This window comes from Trachurus japonicus, chromosome 16 (genome assembly GCF_045865225.1).
Source record: "Trachurus japonicus isolate A0001 chromosome 16, Traja_1.0".
Classification (NCBI taxonomy): domain Eukaryota; kingdom Metazoa; phylum Chordata; class Actinopteri; order Carangiformes; family Carangidae; genus Trachurus; species Trachurus japonicus.
In genome coordinates, this window is record NC_140922.1 from 7,032,862 (window position 1) to 7,054,601 (window position 21,740).

The 21,740-nt window shown below is 40.8% G+C and overlaps 1 protein-coding gene across 22 annotated transcripts in view; it reads left to right on the forward strand.

Annotated features, from left to right (window-relative positions):
* The window catches only part of syngap1b (synaptic Ras GTPase activating protein 1b), a 154,581-nt gene that overhangs the window by 60,709 nt on the left and 72,132 nt on the right, over nucleotides 1–21,740 (forward strand). For all 22 annotated transcript variants that reach the window (XM_085803589.1, XM_085803590.1, XM_085803591.1 and 19 more), the window contains exon 3: nucleotides 1,436–1,541. In XM_085803589.1, the coding sequence (XP_085659715.1) occupies nucleotides 1,436–1,541 (106 nt within the window). The remainder of the gene's footprint in view (nucleotides 1–1,435; nucleotides 1,542–21,740) is intronic.

A 21,740-nucleotide genomic window follows, 5' to 3' on the forward strand; every position in this document is an offset into this window, starting at 1 on the left:
CATATATACTGTATAGCACAATGAGTTATTTTGAAACAAAATTGAAATGTAGTTTTGCAGCAATTTTTCATTGTGTATTTATAGTTCTGTTCTTCATATGCAGTATTTTCTGAGTCTAACTGTGATTTCAAAAGTACCAGTGTTTCTGATTAGTGTGACACATTGTCCCATTTATTTTCCCTCAAGTCTCACTTTTATGAAGTCTGGGACTTTGAGGCCATGTGGTAGAAAGGGAAATGTGGTTTACTATCCTAATATATTGTATACAGTATACTGTGTGTATATATATGTACTGTATATTCTAACTTTGTCTCTTACCAGATGTGCTACTGTATTATTGCTTTCACTTTAATTGAGTTCAGAGGCGTTGCAACAGGGCAGGCAGCCCAGGCAACTGCCTAGGGCCCTGAGCTGGAAGGGGGCCCCCAGGGACGGCTGACACTGGTCCATATCAGTGACCTGATGTTGTCACTGGCTGTGTACATCGAATGTTGTGCATAGTCAACCCAGTATCATAATAAAAATGTAACCAGAAAACATTGCCGTTTTGAATTATTCTGGCTATATCTGAAAAAACAACAAGCAAGCGAATGATTATGTACATTCACTGAGCGAATATCATGAAAATAAAATATATATTTCTCACTAGAAATGTAATCAAAAGGCATTTTAATGCAGAAACCACCTCAAAATATTGATTTTTCCACTAAAAATTATATAAATATTTGCTATGTTTTTTGTTCTCACAGCCGGAAACTTGAGAGTCATGTGACTTGGATGCAAAACGATAGGAAAAAGAATAGTCAGAAAAAATGGAACAGTCATACAATTTAAGAGCCGTTATTGTAAACCCTCTATGCTTTTGCACTTTGGACCAACATAGCCAAGGTATGTTTTATATGAGACTGTGTTGGAATAGTATGCAGAATTGAATCATCAATAGTTTGGGATTTTTGGATTCATTAACAGTGGTTCCTGTTGGGGCTGGGGGCCCTCCAAGTTACCTCTTGCCTGGGGCCTCCAGAGTGTCTAGAAACGCCCCTGATTGAGTTATTTGCTTTAATGACTTTTAGGAATATGATGAACCTGGTGGTTACCTGTGGTTTACATGTGAACTTTAAATATATTACTTGGATGTGTTTGATTTGTCATGGTACTTGCTTCCAGATGTTTCAGTTCATTCATGATTTAGATTTGTTTTATCAGTTTTCTTGCTATCGGTAAAGAAATAAAACAGTTTTACAGCCATACAATGTAAAGATCAATTCAGCCACACCCGCTTCCTACAGTTATTCATTTCAAGCACAGCGTGAACACAATGGTTCCTGGAATGCGACAAAGAGAAGGACAGAGAGTACGCACAACCTGAGGATGCAGTATTTCAGGAGTGTGTGTGTTTGTGTTTGTGTACTGACCTTGTGCTCTCTCCGTGCAGGTACACCCTTTGCTGATGCGCGAGAGGCGCTCAGAGTCTCAAAGGACCAAGCTACTGCGGCGGACAGTCAGCGTTCCTGTTGAGGGACGGCACCATCCCGAGATGGGTGAGCACACAGACCTTGAATATGATATTGAATATTGAATATGATGTGATTCAAAACTGAATGAGGGTCCAAGTAAAAGTTTTTGACATTAAATCAAGATTAGATATTCCTCACTTTTATTCCAAATGACCACATTTAAAGAGTTGTTGGTCTCTTTTCTACTGAGTGTGGGAGAGATCTGTTCCTGTTAGGGAAATAAATTTTCATTCTGTAATTAGAAAAATGTTTTCCAGAGTTCAGCTAAAGCTAATGAAGATTCAACAGTCTGAGTGAAGCAGATCAAGTGGCTTTAGTGTTTATCCAGTCACTGTTAAAGTGCAGTTGAGGAATTGTGACACAAAGAGCGAGTTATGTACTAAACAGAGTGGAACATCAGATAATATAAAGCCCACTTAATGTGAACTACTCAGACGGATCTTTAAAAAGACTTTTATTTCATGGAGAGAGGCCTGAGGATGATAAACACAAAGCAAAACCGAGCATGTATATTTTATTAACACAGATATGAACCTGCCGGATTTTTAGGGTGAGCCCCTGAATGCATCTCAACTTTATTCAACTTCTCTTCTTCTTGTACAGTTTGATTTTCAGAAACGTTATCACCTGTGTTACTTCAGGTTAGCTCGCTCGTAATAATAGGACGGTTGCATAGCAACGGCAGTGATGTAAAGCTCTTTGCATCCTTTGAGCCATTACTCTCTCTGTTAGCAGCAACGCTCACAGCACAACTCTGCATCTGAGTGGTGATAAAAGCATCACGTCTGATCAGAGCTGGAGGCAGCTGTTTTCTTTCTACCAGATCTTGACTTTTGTCAGGTTGAGTGATTTATCATTTTTTTTATTTCTGAGGAATGAAAATGATGCATTGTTACTTAAATAATTGTGCATACAGTATCTATCTTTTAGTCTGTGTCTCTTTATTTCTTCTTCAGCCTATTCAGAGATTTTATTTTTGCAGTCCTTTTCCTCCCGTCTCTTCCTCCCCTCTGCTTTTATATCGCTGTCTTGTATAAACGCTCCTTACACTCTGAGAGACTGACCCTCTATGCGCTGCCTTCCTCTGTTTGTTTTGCCTGACTCAGTCTCTCTGGGCCCTCTACAAATGTCCCGCTCACTTTCTCCCTCTTCCTTCACCCTCCACCTCTCCGTCTCACTCAGCTATTTTAAGGGCCTCCCCTGCGACATCCACCCTCTATGAATCGGCGCCGCTGCCACCTCTTTGCTCCCAAACACTTGTGCTGAATCAGCTGGATTTCCCTCAGTTGTCATGAGTGGCTGTCTGACCTCCAGGCGGTCAAGCACTGACACATCAGTTGGCGTGGTCCCGCCACACTTTGACATACAGTGTGCTGACAAAGCAACGTCAGCGCCTATTGCCCGCGTGTAAGCGTACTGTAAACACGTTCACATATGTTAGTACACAACACTACAGGCCATAATGCACTGACACCATTATGGACCGTCTGTGGAGCCCACGCCCAACCAGCCAGAGGAGGTTAATGGGCTCCAGGCAATTCGCAATTATTAGATCAACAAAAAAGGCAAATGGAGGTTGTCATAAGGCCACAGTTAGAGTCTACAGGGGGCCACGTGGGCTGTTTCATAAAATCCCTGACACACAACACTGAGCTGATGCAGGTTCAGTGACCACACTAAATCAATGAGTGTGATATTAAGTGTGCAAATTTTGTTGAGTCATTATTATTATTTTTTTTTTAAGTATATTTTTGGGGCTTTTTATTGCCTTTAGTGCAGTCGAGAGAGAGAGAGAGAGAGAGAGAGAGAGAGAGAGAGAGAGAGAGAGAGACAGGAAATGGGGAGGTAGAGAGGGGGAATGACATGCAGGAAAGGGCTGCCCGATGCGGGATTCGAACCGGGGTGAGCTAAACGCCGTTGAGTCATTATAATAAGATGCATTCTGTGCTCTGTTTTGAACTAGACTGGTGTAAAGTTTCACACGTTTAAAGGGATAGTTTGAGTTTTTTGACATGGTGGCAGAGTTATGTGCTGAGAGGGGCACAAGGAAAAAAAGTGTTTTAGACAATTAAAGTTGAAAATTTATTAGGGGAAAAAACTTGGATATTTGCTGACATTATAAAGAAAAATCTCACCAAGTTATGAGAGAGAAAAAATTAAAAACAAGCATTATGCAAGTATTTCCTTACTGCTTAATCCAACTAAAAAAGTAGAATTTGATAAGAGCTTCCACTGCAGGCGTAATACAAAAGCCACATCTGTCCAGCCTTGCAAAGTGTACTGTAGATGATTCCCCCCCGGTTCCAGCTATTTTTTTCATAGCTACAATTGCCTTCATATGCTGTGGTACCATGTAGAATGTTTTCAGTGGTTTATCTCCCCCGTGTAATCAGCAGTTTTCTTCAGCACTACATTTTCTCATCCTCTGAACAACCATATTCCTACGTATGAAATCCTGTATTATGCAGATCAGCTGGTTGAATCAGAACACGGCGTAACACAGTGCTCTGGTGTGCTTGTATGTAGGAAGTTATCTCCAGCAGCAGGTTAACTTAGATTAGCACGGCACCTCGAAACAGAAGCAGCTAACCAGGCTAAACCTGCATGCCTCTAATATTCCTACTTTAGATCTTCTCATTCAACATCCAGTTATAGAATCTTACTGTCGACATCTATGAAGGTTAATGTGAAGTCCAAACAGCAAAATGTGAAATGGACACATACTGTAGGGGCGTTACAGGAGGCTATGAGATGGTCCACAGTGGCAGGACGCAGTGATTTCCTCAAGTGACAGTGACTGCACATGCCTTATGACGAAGGAAGCAGAACAAAAATATTTCCTGAAATGTTGAACTACTCCTTTTTATTCTGTCTCTATGGTTTGTTCACTGTGGCTCACTTGCATCCAATTTCAGTTGATCCGACCTTTTGATTAGTGTGACTGAACCTCTTTTAATTGTGAAGGGCCGTGCATTATCATTCATCCATATCAGGAGTAGCAGAAGATTTTATTATCAGTCTGAGCAGAGTGTCACCTCATTTAAAGTAACAAAATTCCAAATATTGCCGTCACGGTCGGCCTCCATTTAAAATATAATGCTGATAATCAGACACAGTGTTGGAAATTAGTATTAGACCCATGGTGCCCCCACTCAACAACACAGTAGCTATTTATATGAGTTTAGGGTGTAACCAGGAACCAAACAACAACAAGGTCAAGAGACTTAGAAGGGACAAGATGAGGTGGGGTCTCGGGCAGTCTTATCTGTCTGTCTCGATATACCTAATTTAATTCAGTACGCACTGCCTGTGTGCAGTGCCGTGGTTACACCAAGCACATTTTGTACACAATCAGGACCATTTATCCCCTTTCAAAATGATGAATGAATTGTGTCTTTAACAAAGTTGAAAGACACAGTGACCTTGGTGCCATCAGAGCGGGATTCAAACAGGACACACGCTTCAGAATATCTCCACGAGCTGAGAGGAGATTTAAGCTGCAGATGCTGCTGCTGCTGCTGCTGCTGCTGCTGCAGCCTCCAAACACCCATCCATGTATTTGTGATTTGCGATAACACTAATACGTCAGCCTTGATTCATTATTCATCACAGGGGTAAAAGCCTACATTTTTCACACGATATTGATGAACGGAGACGTTTGACAGCAATCCCAGCTGGATGCCTGATGTAGTGACGCTCAGACGGAAGATATTGGGCTCTACAGTCGATGCACGATTTGTCAAACGCACAATGCCTCAATAGGTTTTTTGGCCCCTCTGTCGCTGTCACAACTCATCAAATGGTGCAGATGCATTCATTTTCCTTTTTTTCATCCACTTCCTCAAACCTTTTTTATGGTTCCAGCAAACATTTTAAAGTTAAGTAGGTACTTAACGTATAATGAAGACATTAATTTTACCGGATAATTACAGTGCAGCATAGACATTCTATGCAAATATGGGGCTTAATTAACATCTCGTGATTGTGACGGGGAAATGCCTGGACAAAAAAATGTAGTTTCTCATATGTTTGTTTTATGTTTAGTCATAAACTAGAAACTACTGATTAATGATTCTATTACAGTGTAAATGTAACTCGGCCACATCAGTACCTTTTGGAATAATTTTTAATAGTGCAGTCATACCTTAGTGTTAACATTAATCTGATCATCTTTACTAATGCATTTATATTTTATCATGAGTACCCAATATGTACAGGGATCTCCCAAAAGTCATGATTGGTAGCACTGTATGATAACACTAGCATTAGTGAAGCATTATTAAATACTTAATTCATCATTGATAAAGCATTTTTACATTGATACTAATTAGTCTGTAATTTTTAAACACGGTTATAAATGTTTGACTCTTGATCTGTTAACACACTCCCTGACCACCAGTGCATGTCAAAATCATTGTATGTATAAATCCAGCATAAAAGATCATCTAAATAATTTGTTAATCATTTACTTATACGGTACTTTATAAATGATCCAATGAACCACTGGTGTCTCCTAAATAGCTAATTTGTAATTGATATAATACATACAGTAATTGATTTATAAAACTGATTCCATCATTTATGAAGTATGAACATGATCTTATTAAGAGAGAATTATATAGATTACAGACTAACTGGAAATCAATGTAGGAAGAATGCTTAACGAATGATCTATTTTGTAATTAATGCTCAATAGTGTGTAGTTATTAAGTGTGAATAATGATATTCTGCACAATGTTTTATAGATATGATAAAAGACAGTAGTAGTAGTAGTAGTAGTAGTAGTAGTAGTAGTAATGAAGTCAAACAGCTAGCAGCAGTATTGTGACATACAGATGTAGACAGGCAGGTATGAAGTGAGGACACTGTGTGGCTTATTTCTACTGCATGATGAGCCGTCCAGTCCCACATGCTGTATTTGACGTTGTTTTAGTTAGATGTTCAGTCGGCAAACAAAAAGAAAAGTTTTTACTTAACTCATTAACATGTACAGAATGTGATGCGATAATCCCCATTAATGAATTTGGCCTTTTAATGTTTTGTGTTCAAATTGTTAATTGACTTCATCTAAGTCTGCTCTGTTATTGAGAGAAACCTTATTATCTGAATGACTTGGCCATGGGGAGTGAAAAAAATCTGTGGCACTACAAAGCCGATTGGTTGTTAACTTCGCCCGAATAGTTTTTCAGCAACAGAGGTTTAAGCAGACGGAGACTCTCACTTATTCCATTATCCATCTCAGCTTAGCCGATGACTAGGATAAAGCAAGGCTCAGCTGAGCAATTGTTCCGCTGCCCTCTGCAGTACGTGACCTTCAGTTGTTTTTATTTTTTTATTCTCTGTTTTGCTGCATAGCAAACTGCTTTTTTTCCTTTTCTTTTTTTCAAATGTCTCCTCGTGCAGTCCCCCTCCCCCCACAATTTAGATATAAATGATGGAGCATCACTATCAGTTTGGACTTATACAGTACTGCTACTCTCTACTGTAGATCTCAACATCCTGCACTTTTATACTCTGTCTCACTACGCTGCTTTTCCCCGTTCACTAGCTGCTCCGCAGTCCTGACACCACCCCACTCCATTCACCCACTCATCAGGCCCACAAGCTGCATTCACTGCCCCAAATAAAGAGGATAAAAATGACAGAATTAAAGACAGAAAAGACAAACCACAGAAGAAAAAAGAGGTGTTAGACTTTCCCCTCCTTTTTAGTGTTGAGACAGATATAATGAGTCATTCCACTCTGTCACTTTAAGTCGACTAAAACAAAAGGATATTGCTGGTTTCTCTGCATTATTATAATTTAGTTCTCTAAAGGCAAACTTAAAGTAAATATCACATCTATATTTCATCCACTGTTTGGGTGATTCCAGTGATGGAGAATTGAGTTGACAAATATAAAACAACCACATTTATTTGTAACCAGACAGCAACTCTGCTTATATGTAGCTTTACTCAGCTTTACTGTTCCCTTGTGGATGTAGACATAGGTCGGTGTTGAGGTAATTCAGATCCTTGTAATCTGTAAGATCTGTGGCTCAACAGTAATCAGCATATTTCTGTGCATCCAGGTCAACATATCTTGAGCTGAATTGAGCACTTTAATGTTAATCAGAATATTTTATGGCCAAATGCAATATCCAAATTGCAGGATCTGCAACTCTCTAGGCTTGGTTTTTAACATGAGTGTGGGTAGAAAACACCTTTTTTTCTAGTAAATTTGAAATGTTAAACTTGAAAGTTATAACTTCCATTTATCTTCTAGCATTTATTTTTCTGAATTAACCTACAGTGGTCCTAATACGTGGTCATAGTGCAGGGTTGGATCTTGATAAGCTGCAGCATGCAGGGATACCACAGGGTTCCTCTTCATGCGTTGCACCACACATCTGGTTCCACCTACAATTCACCGCTGCTGTCTGATCCTTAGAGCTTCAGGGAGGGTTATGAAGCAGCACTAAAGTTGCCATTTAGCAGTTTCTACCTCTGGACTGTTGAACTGTTTGGATGGATGGCCAGCAGCTAAATGAGATTTTCTGGTTTGGAAGGTTTGCACAGCTGGATCTATGGACGCCTTGGTGTGTTTTTCCTCTCCAATACATAAAAAAGAGAAAAACAAACAATTTGCGGGCTTGTAGAGAGTCAGTGTTTGGAACTAAAGATTTTGCAGTATGGATGGATGGATTGGGTTGTGTTTGTGTGTGTGTGCATACAGTATGTGGGAGTGGAAGGGAGGGCTTCATTCAAACATTACAAACATGCTTTTCATCATATGTATTGTTTCTGTTGATGATCAACAAATCAAATGAACCATCAAAACAGAAATGAAACTGAAAAACACCACTGATGTCCCATCTGTCATTGCTCCCAACTCTATACATCTCAACTGACAATAGCTCTTTATTTACTTACATCATATTTATGCTTTTGTATGATTACACCAGTGAGCTTTACACCCTCAACTTGGGTGACCAGCTCCCTGCACAGTTCTTCCTCTTTCCTTCCATCAACATGAGAAAGGCCTGCCGAGCTGAATGGAGTCGGTCGCTACTGTGGATTTGTGGGCTCTCAATATGTCCGGCTCTAAGTGGTTATTGCATCTTTTACTCTGATTTTGAACTGTGAAAACCTGACTGATTTATCAAGTGGGTCCGGGAAAAGTCACAAAGGATTTATTGAACGATATTTCACCGGTTTAAGCTGCCGTCTAAGCTGTGAACTGCGTTAAGAAGAGCAGTTGAATTGACAGTCTATTGCGGTATGATATAGGCCAACATAATTAGCTGCTTCAGTGTTTCTCTCAGTGAGTTCATTTAGACTGTAATGACAATAGAAGCGTTTTGCGTCAGTGCGAGCCGGCGTGGCAGAGTCAGTGTGCACGGTGACAGTTTATAAACCCTGTGATTCAGTCACTGGGAAAAGTGAAAATCTCCCCCCAAGAAGCCTGGGCTTGTGTTTGTGGAGAGATTTGCTGAATCATCTGGCTGTCTTGCCTTTGGAACAGCAAATGAATACAGATGGTATGCTACATTGTTGTGTTCGGCTTTTGATGGACGTGGACACAGAGGCCTCCTGAAAATGAGTGCAGCACTTTGTGGAGCTGCATGTCTGCTGCACTTTGCTCAACCTTTTGATATGAATTTAATATTCCACTGAGTTACACCTTATAGATTTTGTTAGTTAGAAAGTGTTGGGAGTTTGTTCTTGGTAGTTGTTGGATTTCATCCCCAAACTGCAGGTGTTAACCAGGATTGAAGATGTAACTTCAGTTTGTATCAAAGAGGTTTTCGCCACTGACTCTCCTTAGGTTTGACTTTTAAAAGAGAGCAGAACTACAGAGCAGGCTGTTGGTATGTGACATAGGTACCCACTAAAAAAGTTAGCAAGTACATTGTGGACATCTTTTACTGCATGTGTGTATGTGGTGGAAAAACTGCCTGAATGTTTGGTTTAGAAATCAAATCAAATCAAATCAAATAAACTTTATTGTCCCAGAAGGGAAAACAAAACCAACCAAATATAAACAGTTTTAGAATGCAGCTTCAAATAACCATGAATCAAACGTTGCTGAAATATCTCAATATGAATGGACTGCCATGAAGTTACATACACATACATACATTCATGGTCCCCAGACAGTAGATGGCCATGCAACTTGGTTCACACTTTAAGATAAATTGTAATAACTTTCAGGTCAACCAGGTCAGAGTTTTGTTTATTAAAGACTATTAAAGGTTTGTGACTATAGCAGAACTAATGGTTCCCATCAGCATCAGCTGAATTTCTGCACGCTTTACCAGAAACGGCATTTAGCTCAAAGCACAACTCTACAAGCTTCACAGTAGCATGGCTTCAGTTTAGTTTTTCACTGTATGAACTAATGGAAATTTACAGTTACATGTACTCATGTGGTGGATGCTTTTATCCAAAGTGACTGACAAGTGAGAGGCGTCATTAAAGCTTCAGTGCAATAGGAAGCCTTGGTATAAGCACTAAACACTGCATCTGTTCAGTAAGTACAAGGAGACCAAGACCTGAGCTGACACTCACCCTCAAGTATCTGTCCAGCTAACCACCTAAGAGCAGGTGCTGCATGTTGACTAATGCTTCTGTTATTGTAGCAGAGCTGTGGTCAATTGAAGCAGGATTTAAGCCATGGATAACCTTTACTAGCTCAGCAGAGGATCAAAACTATTTATTGTAGATAGACTTCTTAGCTGGAGAGATCACGACTGAACCACGTGATTCAGTTCACCAAAGCCTAAAACTGAGAGTCAGATACAGTTAAGGATCGCACAGAGCAGAGCTTTGCATTCAACTGTCCGAGGTCTGCCTGAGAGTCATATCAGTCCTCCTCTGGTGTTTGGGTGGGTGGTTCTGCTCAGTCAGACGGAACGATATCAAGTTAGTCCGACACTATTAGGAAACGGCGAGAAGAGGAGGCCGAATATTTCAGACTGAACCCTCTCAGCACCTGGCTGACTCTTCGATCTCCTTCACTTCTGTCTTTGAGATAATACGGCAGGGCACAGTGAACAACACCCGGCATTAAGATTTTTATGCAAATCGATATGTAAATGGAATGCTTATATAACATGAAATGTCTTTCTGAGTGACATACCCCGTGGGCTGGTGTGATATAACGGACAGCCATATTATCATACCCTAACAACATGCATAAAAGTGAAAAAATAGCAAGAAAAAGGCAAAGCAACCCGGCCTTGGTTGTGAGTGACAGCTGGCCACCAGCTCAGCACACAGGAGGGTCTTCAGCTCTCTAACGCTGCAGCTCTTAGTCAGCTTCAGGTGTGGTAGTCGGCTTACATACACACAGACAGAGCATCCTGTTGGCTCTGCAGTCCACAGGGACCGTCTCTATCTGCCACGCAGCCATGAGAGGATTTTAAGCTCCCGTGAAAGGTTCAGTCACCAAAAGCTACTTCTCTTCTTGAAACTAATTATTTGCGAAACAGTCAACTCCTCTCTCCTAAGTGTTTGATATGTTCTCGCTGGAGTCGCCGTTCAAGTATTCACATTTCCTTACAGTATCGTATACATCATATGACACGTGCATTCATTAGTTTTCCCATAAATGTGACTCTGTGGTTTTGGAGCTGGGAGATTCTGACAGATGCATCACAAGACTTCACAGTATCTTCACAGACACTCGCTGATCTAAAAGCTTGGTGATCAATGAGACAGTCATAATCTCCACCAGTGATTTCCAACTAGGGAACTGAGGGAATACTCCTGCAGATGCCAGGGAGGTACAGTAGGAAACTGATCAGCTAATTTGAAAAAACATAAATTATGGCTGGTGAAAAAAACACATTTATATATATTTCAATTGGAGGAAAAATAGCATGAATAGGCGCATTAATCAGCCTGTCTCTGATCCTTAGTAAATTTCATTTAATAGTTTAAGTCTCGAAGATAATTGATTTCTTCATTTGCAATGATGTTGAGACACAAATGCAGAGATTAAGTCCAAGAGTAGGGGCACTCCTGTGGGTCACCTACCATGTAGTCTCAGTCCTCCTGACTGCAGCGGTCCTGGGTTCGAATTCTACTCACGGGCCCTTTGCTGCATGACATCCTCTCTGTCTCTCCCCTGATATCCTGTCTCTCTCATACTGTCCTATAATATTAAAGCATATAAAGCCACCGAAATATCTTAAAAATGTCTCTTAAAAAGTGGACAATAGCTAGTAAAAACATTTGTGCACTGATGTGAAGTGGTCTGAGCTCAACGTCTTGAATTGTGTTGCAGATAATTCCATGAGTTTGTTTGAGAAAAAAGGCAAATTTCAGAAGTTCAGAATAAACCCTGGGGACGTGATGCAGAAGAAAGTTAGTAGAGCGAATATTTACTGTCACATAACAAATAAATTAAAAATAAATGTGACCGGCCGACAGAGCAGGAAGCAGCTCTGAACAGCCTGAGTCAGCTGTAACATCTGAGCACCACATGCTGTTTCTAACAGTTGATAAAAAACTTGATAATAAAAATAATAGATAAAAACAGGAAATTGAGATTATTCCTCTTTCTGCTCCTTTTCATTCACGATTTCAGATTGAGTGTTGGCACTTTAATTTAACTTAACATCCAATTTCATTCATTGTTTGATCGATGAATGAAATAAAGAAAGAAAGAAAATGAATGAATAAATGTTAAGTTTTAAAATCTGGTTAAGCTGCTTGTTTACAACCTGTCTGATCACCGCTGGCTTTAGTTTCCCAACAAAAACCATAAGGAGCTTAACATCCAAGTTGTAATTGACCAGAATTATCTTGTAAATTCATATGTAGGCTATACATAGAGAGATGTATCTTTTATTTTAATTGTCACAATTTAGTCTGATAATTCTCTTCCAAAACACCTTCATGTCTTAATGGCAGCAGTGGTCTTAATGGCAGCAGTGGTCCCATTGGCGTAGCCACACATCAGAATGGACAGATAGATGCTCATACCTGCACATACGCCACATCAAACCACATCAGACCACATCAGACCATCATCTCATTCCACAATTTCCCCCGAGGTTACATTATGGCGACATCAGCGTATATCCTTCTGGGAAATAAACTGCTTCATACAGCTGTTTAATACGTTTAAACTCCCCCGGGACTCGGACTAGCCGGCATCAAACACTCTCAGATATCACCATCACTTACAGATAAGATGGTAGTGGTTTCCTCTTCTGTAGTTCTCATCTTCTGCTATGTGTGTGTGTGTGTGTGTGTTTTCAGTGACACCTTACTTCACACTGAGCAGCACACGTTCACACCTGGCAGATGCCCAGTACAACCAGTCTTTTACTATCGGCACTTCACAGCTCTTCGGGCGGAGTTTTGGGGTTGAAGTGCTGTGTTCAGGCTCGTCTCCACAGTAGCTGCAGGTGGGAGCGTTTCTCATTCACTGCCCTGCATTGTGCCCGCTTTTCTTCTCCACACATGAAATTGCAGAGAGTGTGTTATCTTATTCTGAGTGTGAGATAACTGCGCTGCGTGAAAAGTATGTGAGTAGGTTTGAAAAGTGTACAGTACATCTAATTTTGCAGAGCCTCTCCACCAACACTAGATATCACTCCAGCCTGCATGTTACCAACTTCAGAGGCCACTGGTTTAAACTACATCACTACTGTCATACAGTAACATTTTGTCACATATTTACTACATTTTGATAAGTCTTTCTCTCTGCTGCTCATCAACACACATCTTTTTTTTCACAACATTAGGCCAGTTGAACAGAACAAGCAGCTGAAAGAAATGCACCTTTGAAAACACATTTTCTGAACTTGTGGGAAAGGGGTAAGCTAATTTGTTTGCATAGAAAATAAAAATTGTTCACCAAAATTTTAAATTGGGGTGTTTTGCACAAGTGATACCCAACCAGACAATACCTGCCATAAATTTTTGTCAGGGGCACAAACACATCATCACAAGTGAATAGATTTGTAGCATTACTGAAAAAAAAAGAAAAAGAAAAACTGATGAAAAAATTGTTGCTCCTGTGAAGATATAATTTATGTGAACAGTTTAATACAGAAATACAGACTAATATAACAATATAACAAGTAGCTCACAAGGAAACCAAAATATTTGCCAAACCATCTGGTAGCTGTTGATTTCACTTGCACTATCTTCACTTCACTAAATCACCTGCTGGTGGTGGATGTAGACACAGTATTTGAAGAACATCAAAGTCATTCATGTCGTGTATTCTCTTGGCACCCCAGGTATCTCTACCAAAATCCATGGCTGTCCAAACGACTGTCAGTTGTTGAGATATAGTACTACTGTGCAAAAAATATCTACCTCAAAATGGTACTGTAGTTTTTATGAAGAAGCTGTCTATAGTGATATCATTAGTGTAATTCCTCTAGTAAAGTCAGACCAGCATTTGCATATGGCTTATTTTGAATATTTTAACTGCTTCATCTTCCTGTGAAATAGTCCTTTGATTTGGAACCACTTTTTCTCAACCGTACTGTATGCCTGTGCACATCCACATCTACGTACAGTGCACAGTCTGTAGACAGAGCTAGCATAGGCAGACTTGTATGTATAGCTTGTATAGCATCTTTTATAGGGATAGTTCAAAGTTTTGGCAAATTGGCCCATTTAATTGTCGGTGCAAGCTACTTTTAGAACGGCGGAGCAGAGCTGCGAGCTGCTCAGAGCTACGCTACGGAGGCTAATGGGATTTCTTGGTTTCCCTCATCAAACTCATCAAATACACAATCCAACAACTCCAAAATGCTCTGGTGGACAAGTTGTGACCTGCACATTCACCACGCTATGAGATAATAACGGAACGTTACGCTGATGCGCGTGTCCGTCGGGGGCAGTTTTTCGGGAAGCAGTCTCTGCATTTGCCTCGAAAACAACTCTGTCTCGTAACGTTCCGTTATTATCTCACAAGAGCGTTTTGGAGTTGTTGGATTGTGTATTTGATCAGTTTGATGAGGGAAACCAAGAAATTCCATGAGCGTCTGTAGCGTAGCTCCGAGCAGCTCGCGGCTCTGCTCCGCCGTTCTAAAAACAGCTTGCACCGACAATTAAAGGTAACAAATCTTGGCAATGGCATTTATGGCAATGGGCCAATTTGCCAAAATGTTGAACTATCCCTTTAAAGTGACTAAAACATTTTATTAGGGATTTCCTGTCCACTGCAGCACATTTCTCAGCCTCTATTGGTGCTCTCGGCCTCAAACAATGCAACGTCATAGAACTCCGACCATGACTTTATGGTGAATTTAGAGGAAAGGTTCTGTGATCACCAGTGTTGGTAGCAGGTTTTGTGCCAAACCATTTGGTAAATATTGAAGACAGAATCAACTTCAACCTGCTGGTGGGCCTAGATGAAAGAGAGTGAAGATCAAACTGATCGGTATTTGCCGTCCGGGGGCCATGAATGTTTGTACTGAACTTCAATCCACCCAGTGGTTGTTGAGGTATTTCACCAAAGTGGTAGATCAAGTGACGGACAGACCGCTGTGGACGTCTGGCTAAAAATGAGGGAAGTTTGCCCTCATACTGTGTCTGATGTGGTAAACTGGTTCCTGGTCAAAACATCAACTTCAGTCCATTTTTTTGATCCCAGTGGTCTAACAGGAACACAGTTCAAACAGAGAGGCTCTGGAGACTCATCAAAAAAGATGAGATTTAATATAACATTTCCTCTGGCCTCTCCAGCCTCTGTACAAACCCGCAAACCTCCTCATTACAAACCCAGAGCACTGCTGTAACCTTTAGCTTCCTGCCACCTCCCAGCCATGCATCAGCCACCCAGGTGTGAAGCATGAATAGCTTGCTAACAGCTGCAGTGTTAGCACCGTGGCCGTACAATGAGCTGGATGTAGAGATGCACAAGAAAACGAAGGTGCAACAACTCTGAGATGTCGGTGAGTTGCATATACACAACACTTGACAAAAGAGTAAAAATAGACTTTGGGAAGCAGTAGAAAAATGTCAAGGACAAGGTGGTTGGCATGACGACAGCAGTTACAATATCGTTGACTATAGAGAGTTTGTGAATGGAGACGTCAATGCCAGCACTGAAACAGGAAGACAGTGTTGAGGAATATTATTCTGAACCAATTTCATCGACAAACATCTCCAACGATCGGGGAATTTCTCTGGTTTTCTTATTTGTTACTTTAATGGTAGATTAATGAGAAATCCTCTGTGCTGTTGTTGGTCCTCTTAGTGTTAAAATCTCTCCATTTCCATTAGAATCAGCCTGGACGAGATTACATGTTTTTACGACTGTGCAACATCTCTGACGTTTCGTTTCACTTGCGTTGAAAACCAGGTCTGACTTTGTTATTGATTTATTTTTGGGTGATATTGAAAATCATTATGTCAGCCTGTCACCACAGGAAACTTTGTTGCTTTAATTACAACACAATAAAGTAATGTCAATGAAATAATTGCACGGCTCAGAGCTGCGCTGAGGGATTCTGGTGAGGGAGGGTTTTAAATTTAGTGCGCTGTTGTTCACAAGACAGGCGACGACGGGGGAGGTTATTGGAATTTAAAGTAAAACACAGAAACACTCAAACGCAACATAACTGGAAATTCGTTGTGTTGTAAAGGGCAGAGTGGTCACACTAAAACTTGATAATTTTGTTTCAGGTGAATACAAATGGACCAAGCCTGAGCAGTGTTTAGTTTCATTGTTAGAATATCCACTGTTGGTGTTTGACTACTTCCAACTCTGCTGCAGCTTCTACATTGAGGCGTAACATACACTATGAGACACTAATCAGTTGCATCAGCAGCCGTGCCCTATGGTGATAGTGAATTTGCGAAGGATAATTTATGAATAAAAAAAAGCAAGTGCGACAAGAGAAGGGAAATTAGGGAAAGGTTGTATCGCGTATTAGCTCAGCCAGGGTTTAGTATTTTCCTCGCGGGCAAATCAGCTTCTCCAATGAATTATTCTTTATCGAACCAGATGTTCGCAGCCTGGAGAGATGGAGCCGAACAGCTGGACATAGTAGAGAAAGTTTACCCGCAGAAAAGAGTTTTCTCTTGATGATTGGCCATGTATGACTAGGCATAAATGACAATTTGTGCTGTTTTGGCAGCTCATCCTGCAGCACTCTTCTCTGATATCCCTCCTTGTTCACAGTGTAACCCAAAACATCTTAAAGAATAATCAAATGCATTTGAGAGAAGAGCGCCGCTGCCTGATTTCCATTTATTTGAAGGAACCTGCATTGTTTTCATGTGCTCCGAGATCTGCACCTCACTTACAGTGCACACTTTGAATTCACAATGTATTGATCATCCGCTTTATCAAACCGTTGCAGATGAATCATTATAATTCAGGGTGAGAAAAAAGGTTGTTTATTGCACGTTTCATCTTTTAGGAAACACTTAGAGCTGCTGGTAGAACCTGCACCGTGGGCTTTCTGTGAGCTCAGCTATCCCTGTGAAGTATTTCACCAAAATCCCTGAGATAAAAAAAAAGAAAGGTGATGGCTGCGCTATGTAACAGACAGTTGCCCAACTTTGAGTAATTCTTAGTGTGCCGGTGAAATATGTGAACTGCTGATTTTTGAAGCAGAGGCATGGCCATAAGCTGAGTTGAGAAAGGAGTCTTTAGACTTTCATACAGACCAAGATCTGCCCCTTCATATTGTCTTCATGGTGTTGGAGAAAACAAAACCATGCATCTTCAAAAGAAAGAATGTTAGGGTTTGCAAGATAACAGTGGATTTCACACATCAGCCACAAATTATTAAAAGGCCCCGTGTCTTTTAAGTGAGATTTCCAAGTTTCAGGGGTGAAGAGCAGAGCCTACTCTCTTCTGATTGGCTCCTTGACCTGTTGTTACTAGATCTTCAGAGAGGAGCCTTAGAGCGGAGATGTAAAACGACACTGAGATAAGTTTGTGATTTCTAAAACCACAAAACCACACAAGTATCTTCTAATGGATCAACACTTCAAATACTGTAAGACATGAGAAAAGTGTGAAATATAGAGCTTTACAACAGGTAACTGGTTTTTTAACGTCATAATCAATAGATCAGTGTAAACTGTGGTTAATATGATCTCAAGATTTTTAAAGAAAAAAGGTTCTTTGAATTCAGGCTTGATTCAGTCTAACTCAAAGGACGGAGTAAACAGCATTGAACAACATGCTGCTGCCATTTACTCTTTGATTAATTTAAAAATAGATTTGAGTTTTATCACAGAAAATTCATCTGAGAGCAAACAAAGAGAGAGAAAAAAAATGAAACAGTCTTTTTGCAAGTGACATCCTTTATGTTCACCAAAGAAAAAAACTCCAGCACTCAGAGGAATGATAAAAACTGCAGCCATCTACACTTTCTCATATCTCAATGACAAATACCTCAAGAAGTCCCCATCCCTTTGCACCTACTGGTGTGTGATATTAGTCTGCATCTCCCTTTCACTCTCTTCCCTGATGATCTGTGTGTTAGTGTATGTGTTTGTGTGTGTGTGTGTGTGTGTGTGTGTGTGTGTGTGTAGTATACCATTTAGGTTTTTTTTTTAAAGTTTGTACTCGACAGCCTTTTAATTGAATATCTGCACACAGCAGTGTAGTGCAGCCTGGAAAGAGAGAAACAGGAGGAGGAGAGATGGAGGAAGGAGCTTGAGGAATAGAGAGAGAGAGAGGTCTGAGTACTGAGACAGGGAGGGAGAGATGGAGAGAGGAGGCTGGTGTTGTCAGGCCAACACCAGCTCTGTGTCTCGCTGTCACCTCAAGGCTCTGTGCTGTTCTATGCTGATGCACACAGTCTTCTTCACCCTGGAGTAAGATGTGGCTCTGCAAGTGAGTGTGAGCATGCGAGTGTGTATGTGTTTGCTGAACACAGAAAACCAAGTTCAGTGGTAATTTCTCTAAGCATCTTTGCTTCTGGTTCCTCTCCAACCATATGTACCTGTCTGATATGAAACATTTCCATATGTGTCACCTGTATGTGGATTCATGTTCTCACCTGGCGTCATGCAGTGAAGCTCATAGTGAAGTAAAAGGGGCAACACACAGTGAGTCTCAAACATATCATGTATATGCAGCAAGCACAGCATTCCTACAAGTGGTTCTTTTCCTATATGTGCGTAGGTGGATGTGACAACGCCAGCAATATGTTCGCATTGTCGCACGGATTTAACATATGTCAGCGCTCAGAAGTTTATGTGTGTGTTTGAGTTTGTGTGTGTGTGTGTCTTCAGAAAATCTCAAATCCAAGGGTGTCTTGTTGTCACTTCACACCTCACGATGAATCCTCTCTGTTTGCTCGTTCTCATGGAGAGAAAAGAGTCTCAGTGTCCTTACACTTGAAAACCGACTGTGTGCTTGATGTCATGTTATCACTGAGGATGCATGGGTCTTCATTAGCCATCTGTTCGCCCGCAGAGATTCTGCTGAAACTTTGATATGATGCATTCAAGGGAGAAATAATGTGAAGTCTCAGTTTGGCTCAGTGTGGTCGCAGTTTTGCAGCAGGACCAGCCCAACAGGCGCGACTGTCCCTGACCGACTGACTGACTGACTAATGTTACTTCTACCTCTGCTCAGCCGCCGTTCCTGGGGGGAGGGAGAGGGGAACAGCGGTGGAGCGCCTCGCCTCCATTAGTGCAACTACTACTTCACTACATGTATCATTATTACTAAAGGAGGCAGAGGAATAACTAAACATAAAACTCAGCTAGCAGAGAGAGCAGCAGGAGAGAGCCTCATAACGACGCTTCGTACTAACGGCTCCGACCAATTCTACATATTAAACCGAAGGAGTTAGACATACAGACCTGCCTCTGTTACTGGAGTTGTTACTGGAGTTGAGAATAAGAGCTGAAGCATGTGCTCTGAGTGCATGAAATATGGATATGGTCTCTGTTGGGCTGTGTAGACCACCTGGTAGCAACTGTGCTTTCAGTTTAATCTAAGTTAGAGTTACCCTGTCCAAACCATCTAGTCTCCTCCAGCTTTATTTATAGAGCATTAAAAAAAAAATACAATGAAATAATAAAATGTACTCCAGCCTGACATAGAGAGCCAACCCAAACCCACCCAAAAAATCTTTAAATCTACCTTAAATGGTACAGGAAGCCAGTGAAGGGAGGCAAGAACAGGGGAGATGGTCGCACTGAGGCTGCAATAAAGGCTTAAAAACTGACTTCCAAAAGAGAGAGATCGTCTGTCTCTTTGAGAGTCTGTAAGTAAATAATAAAAGCTGAAATCACAGCTCAGTCTTTGTCTTTCATTTATCTGTTTGTTGATTTTGCCAGACAGTGTTGCAGCTATAAAACCAGGATTTGGCCCCGTCCCATACTGCTATAGCTCTCGTCTAGTGTTGTCTGGTCCTGTAGAACTTGTCTTGTCCTCCCAGGCTGTGTCAAATATGACTTGCATCCAAATTGCACAGCTGTGTGTCTGAACTCCTTGTGCCCATGATGTCTGCTCCAACAGTCCATCTCAGACTGCAGTTACATCACCGCTCTGAGAAGATCGGCCTCTCTCACTTGAGCAGATTGCTCCCCACAAGGACGTACTCTTGACGTGGTTGGGTTTGACAGTCACCTCTTCATATCCTTCCTCATCCCCCTCTGCACAGCAGCCGCTTCGCACGGCATCGATGGTTAGCAAACGGCTTTGCAATAACTGGACGGACAAGCATAAAATCAGGAGCTGCAGAGATGTGTCTGTGTGGGTGGCCGGTGCACCGTTGGCAGGTGGTAGTATTTTAAAGGTTATAAATGTGGGCTTTTATTTGGAAATGCTCTGATTTGAATCTTTCAGAATGGCAGTGGAAAAATATGAAACTCAAAATTAATAAATAAACAGTGGCTCTTGTTAATGTGAGCTCGAGGAACGCATCTGCTGCAGGAATACAATAAAGCAGAAGCAGTGTGTTGCTGTGTGAAGGTACACGACCTTCCCAGGTTAGTAAGGATACACGGCTGATTAACAGCTGACATTGATCAAATGTTTAATGTCATTAGAATCAGATAATGTCACACCGATCCCCATGTCCCTGTTATTTAATCTTTTTCAGAGAATTGTCTCATGTTAAAGACCCTGATAAAGCCACCGCTTCACACCATTTCATTTTCTGCCATTTAGTCTTGATGTTGGACTCGGTGCCTAACACTTCACACCAGCTACACTTTTCAAAGGCAGCAGGCCATTAACTGGAGGCAGCAATTTATTACATGTTATTATTCAATTTTTACATCAAAACGTCAGGGTCCATGCTTTTATCTAAGAACCAGTAATCTGGATGGCTTTCTCCCTTTGCTCCTGTTTAAACAGCCCCAGCACAACAGAGGAGATCACGGTCAGTTGATGCTCAGTACAACTGAGAACAACAGAAAATCAGGAAATGATGTCACAGTTGCTGGACTTTAGGTTCTTGAGGCTCTGGTTTTTGCAGCCGTATTAGTAAGCTGAAGAAAAAAAAAACTGGTAAGAAACCGTTCATCATTTAGAAACAAAACCAAGAGTATATCAGTGACATAGTAATGACTTTTTCCTCCAATAAGATAAGGACCTTATTGCTTCTGCCTGAATTATTCTGTGAACTTTTTGTGTTTTCTTCTACATCGCCTGCTGTATTTTTTGCCTTCTGTGTTCTTTTAACCTTTTAATCTTCTGTAAAACACTCTGTGACCTCGGTTTCTATGAATTTAAATTGTATACTCACTTATTTCTTACTTAACAGTATAGTTTACCACTTTAACCTTTAGATTTAGGGTTAGTTTAGTTTTTGTGTGAGTCTTAGGCTGATTAGAATGACACGCAATGAAGAAAGTTTTGGTAAAGTAATTTTGACCTGTTGATGATTGAACAAAAGTCAGGAGATCACCAGAATTATTACAAATCATCCTGATTGGATCAGCAAAGTCAGTAAACCTAAACCTCAACCCTGAATATCAGTGTCAAAACTTCATGGCAACAGATCAAATAATGACAAACATATTTTAATCTGAACCAGAGTGGTAGACCCTTAGATTCATGCTGTTACCATGGTAGTTTCCTCCGCAGGACTATCATCACTGTGAGACTAGACAGCAGCAGGAAGTTCTCTGGTGGCAGAGTTTAGGCAGCCATGATGGATTGTGCAGGGAAATGCTGTGTAAATTACATTTATTAATATGCCTTAAGCCATTTTATCTTTTTTTTTCTCATCAGCAAATTTTAAAACCATTTTTCACGTCGTTTGTCATAAATACTGTCCGGTTTCAA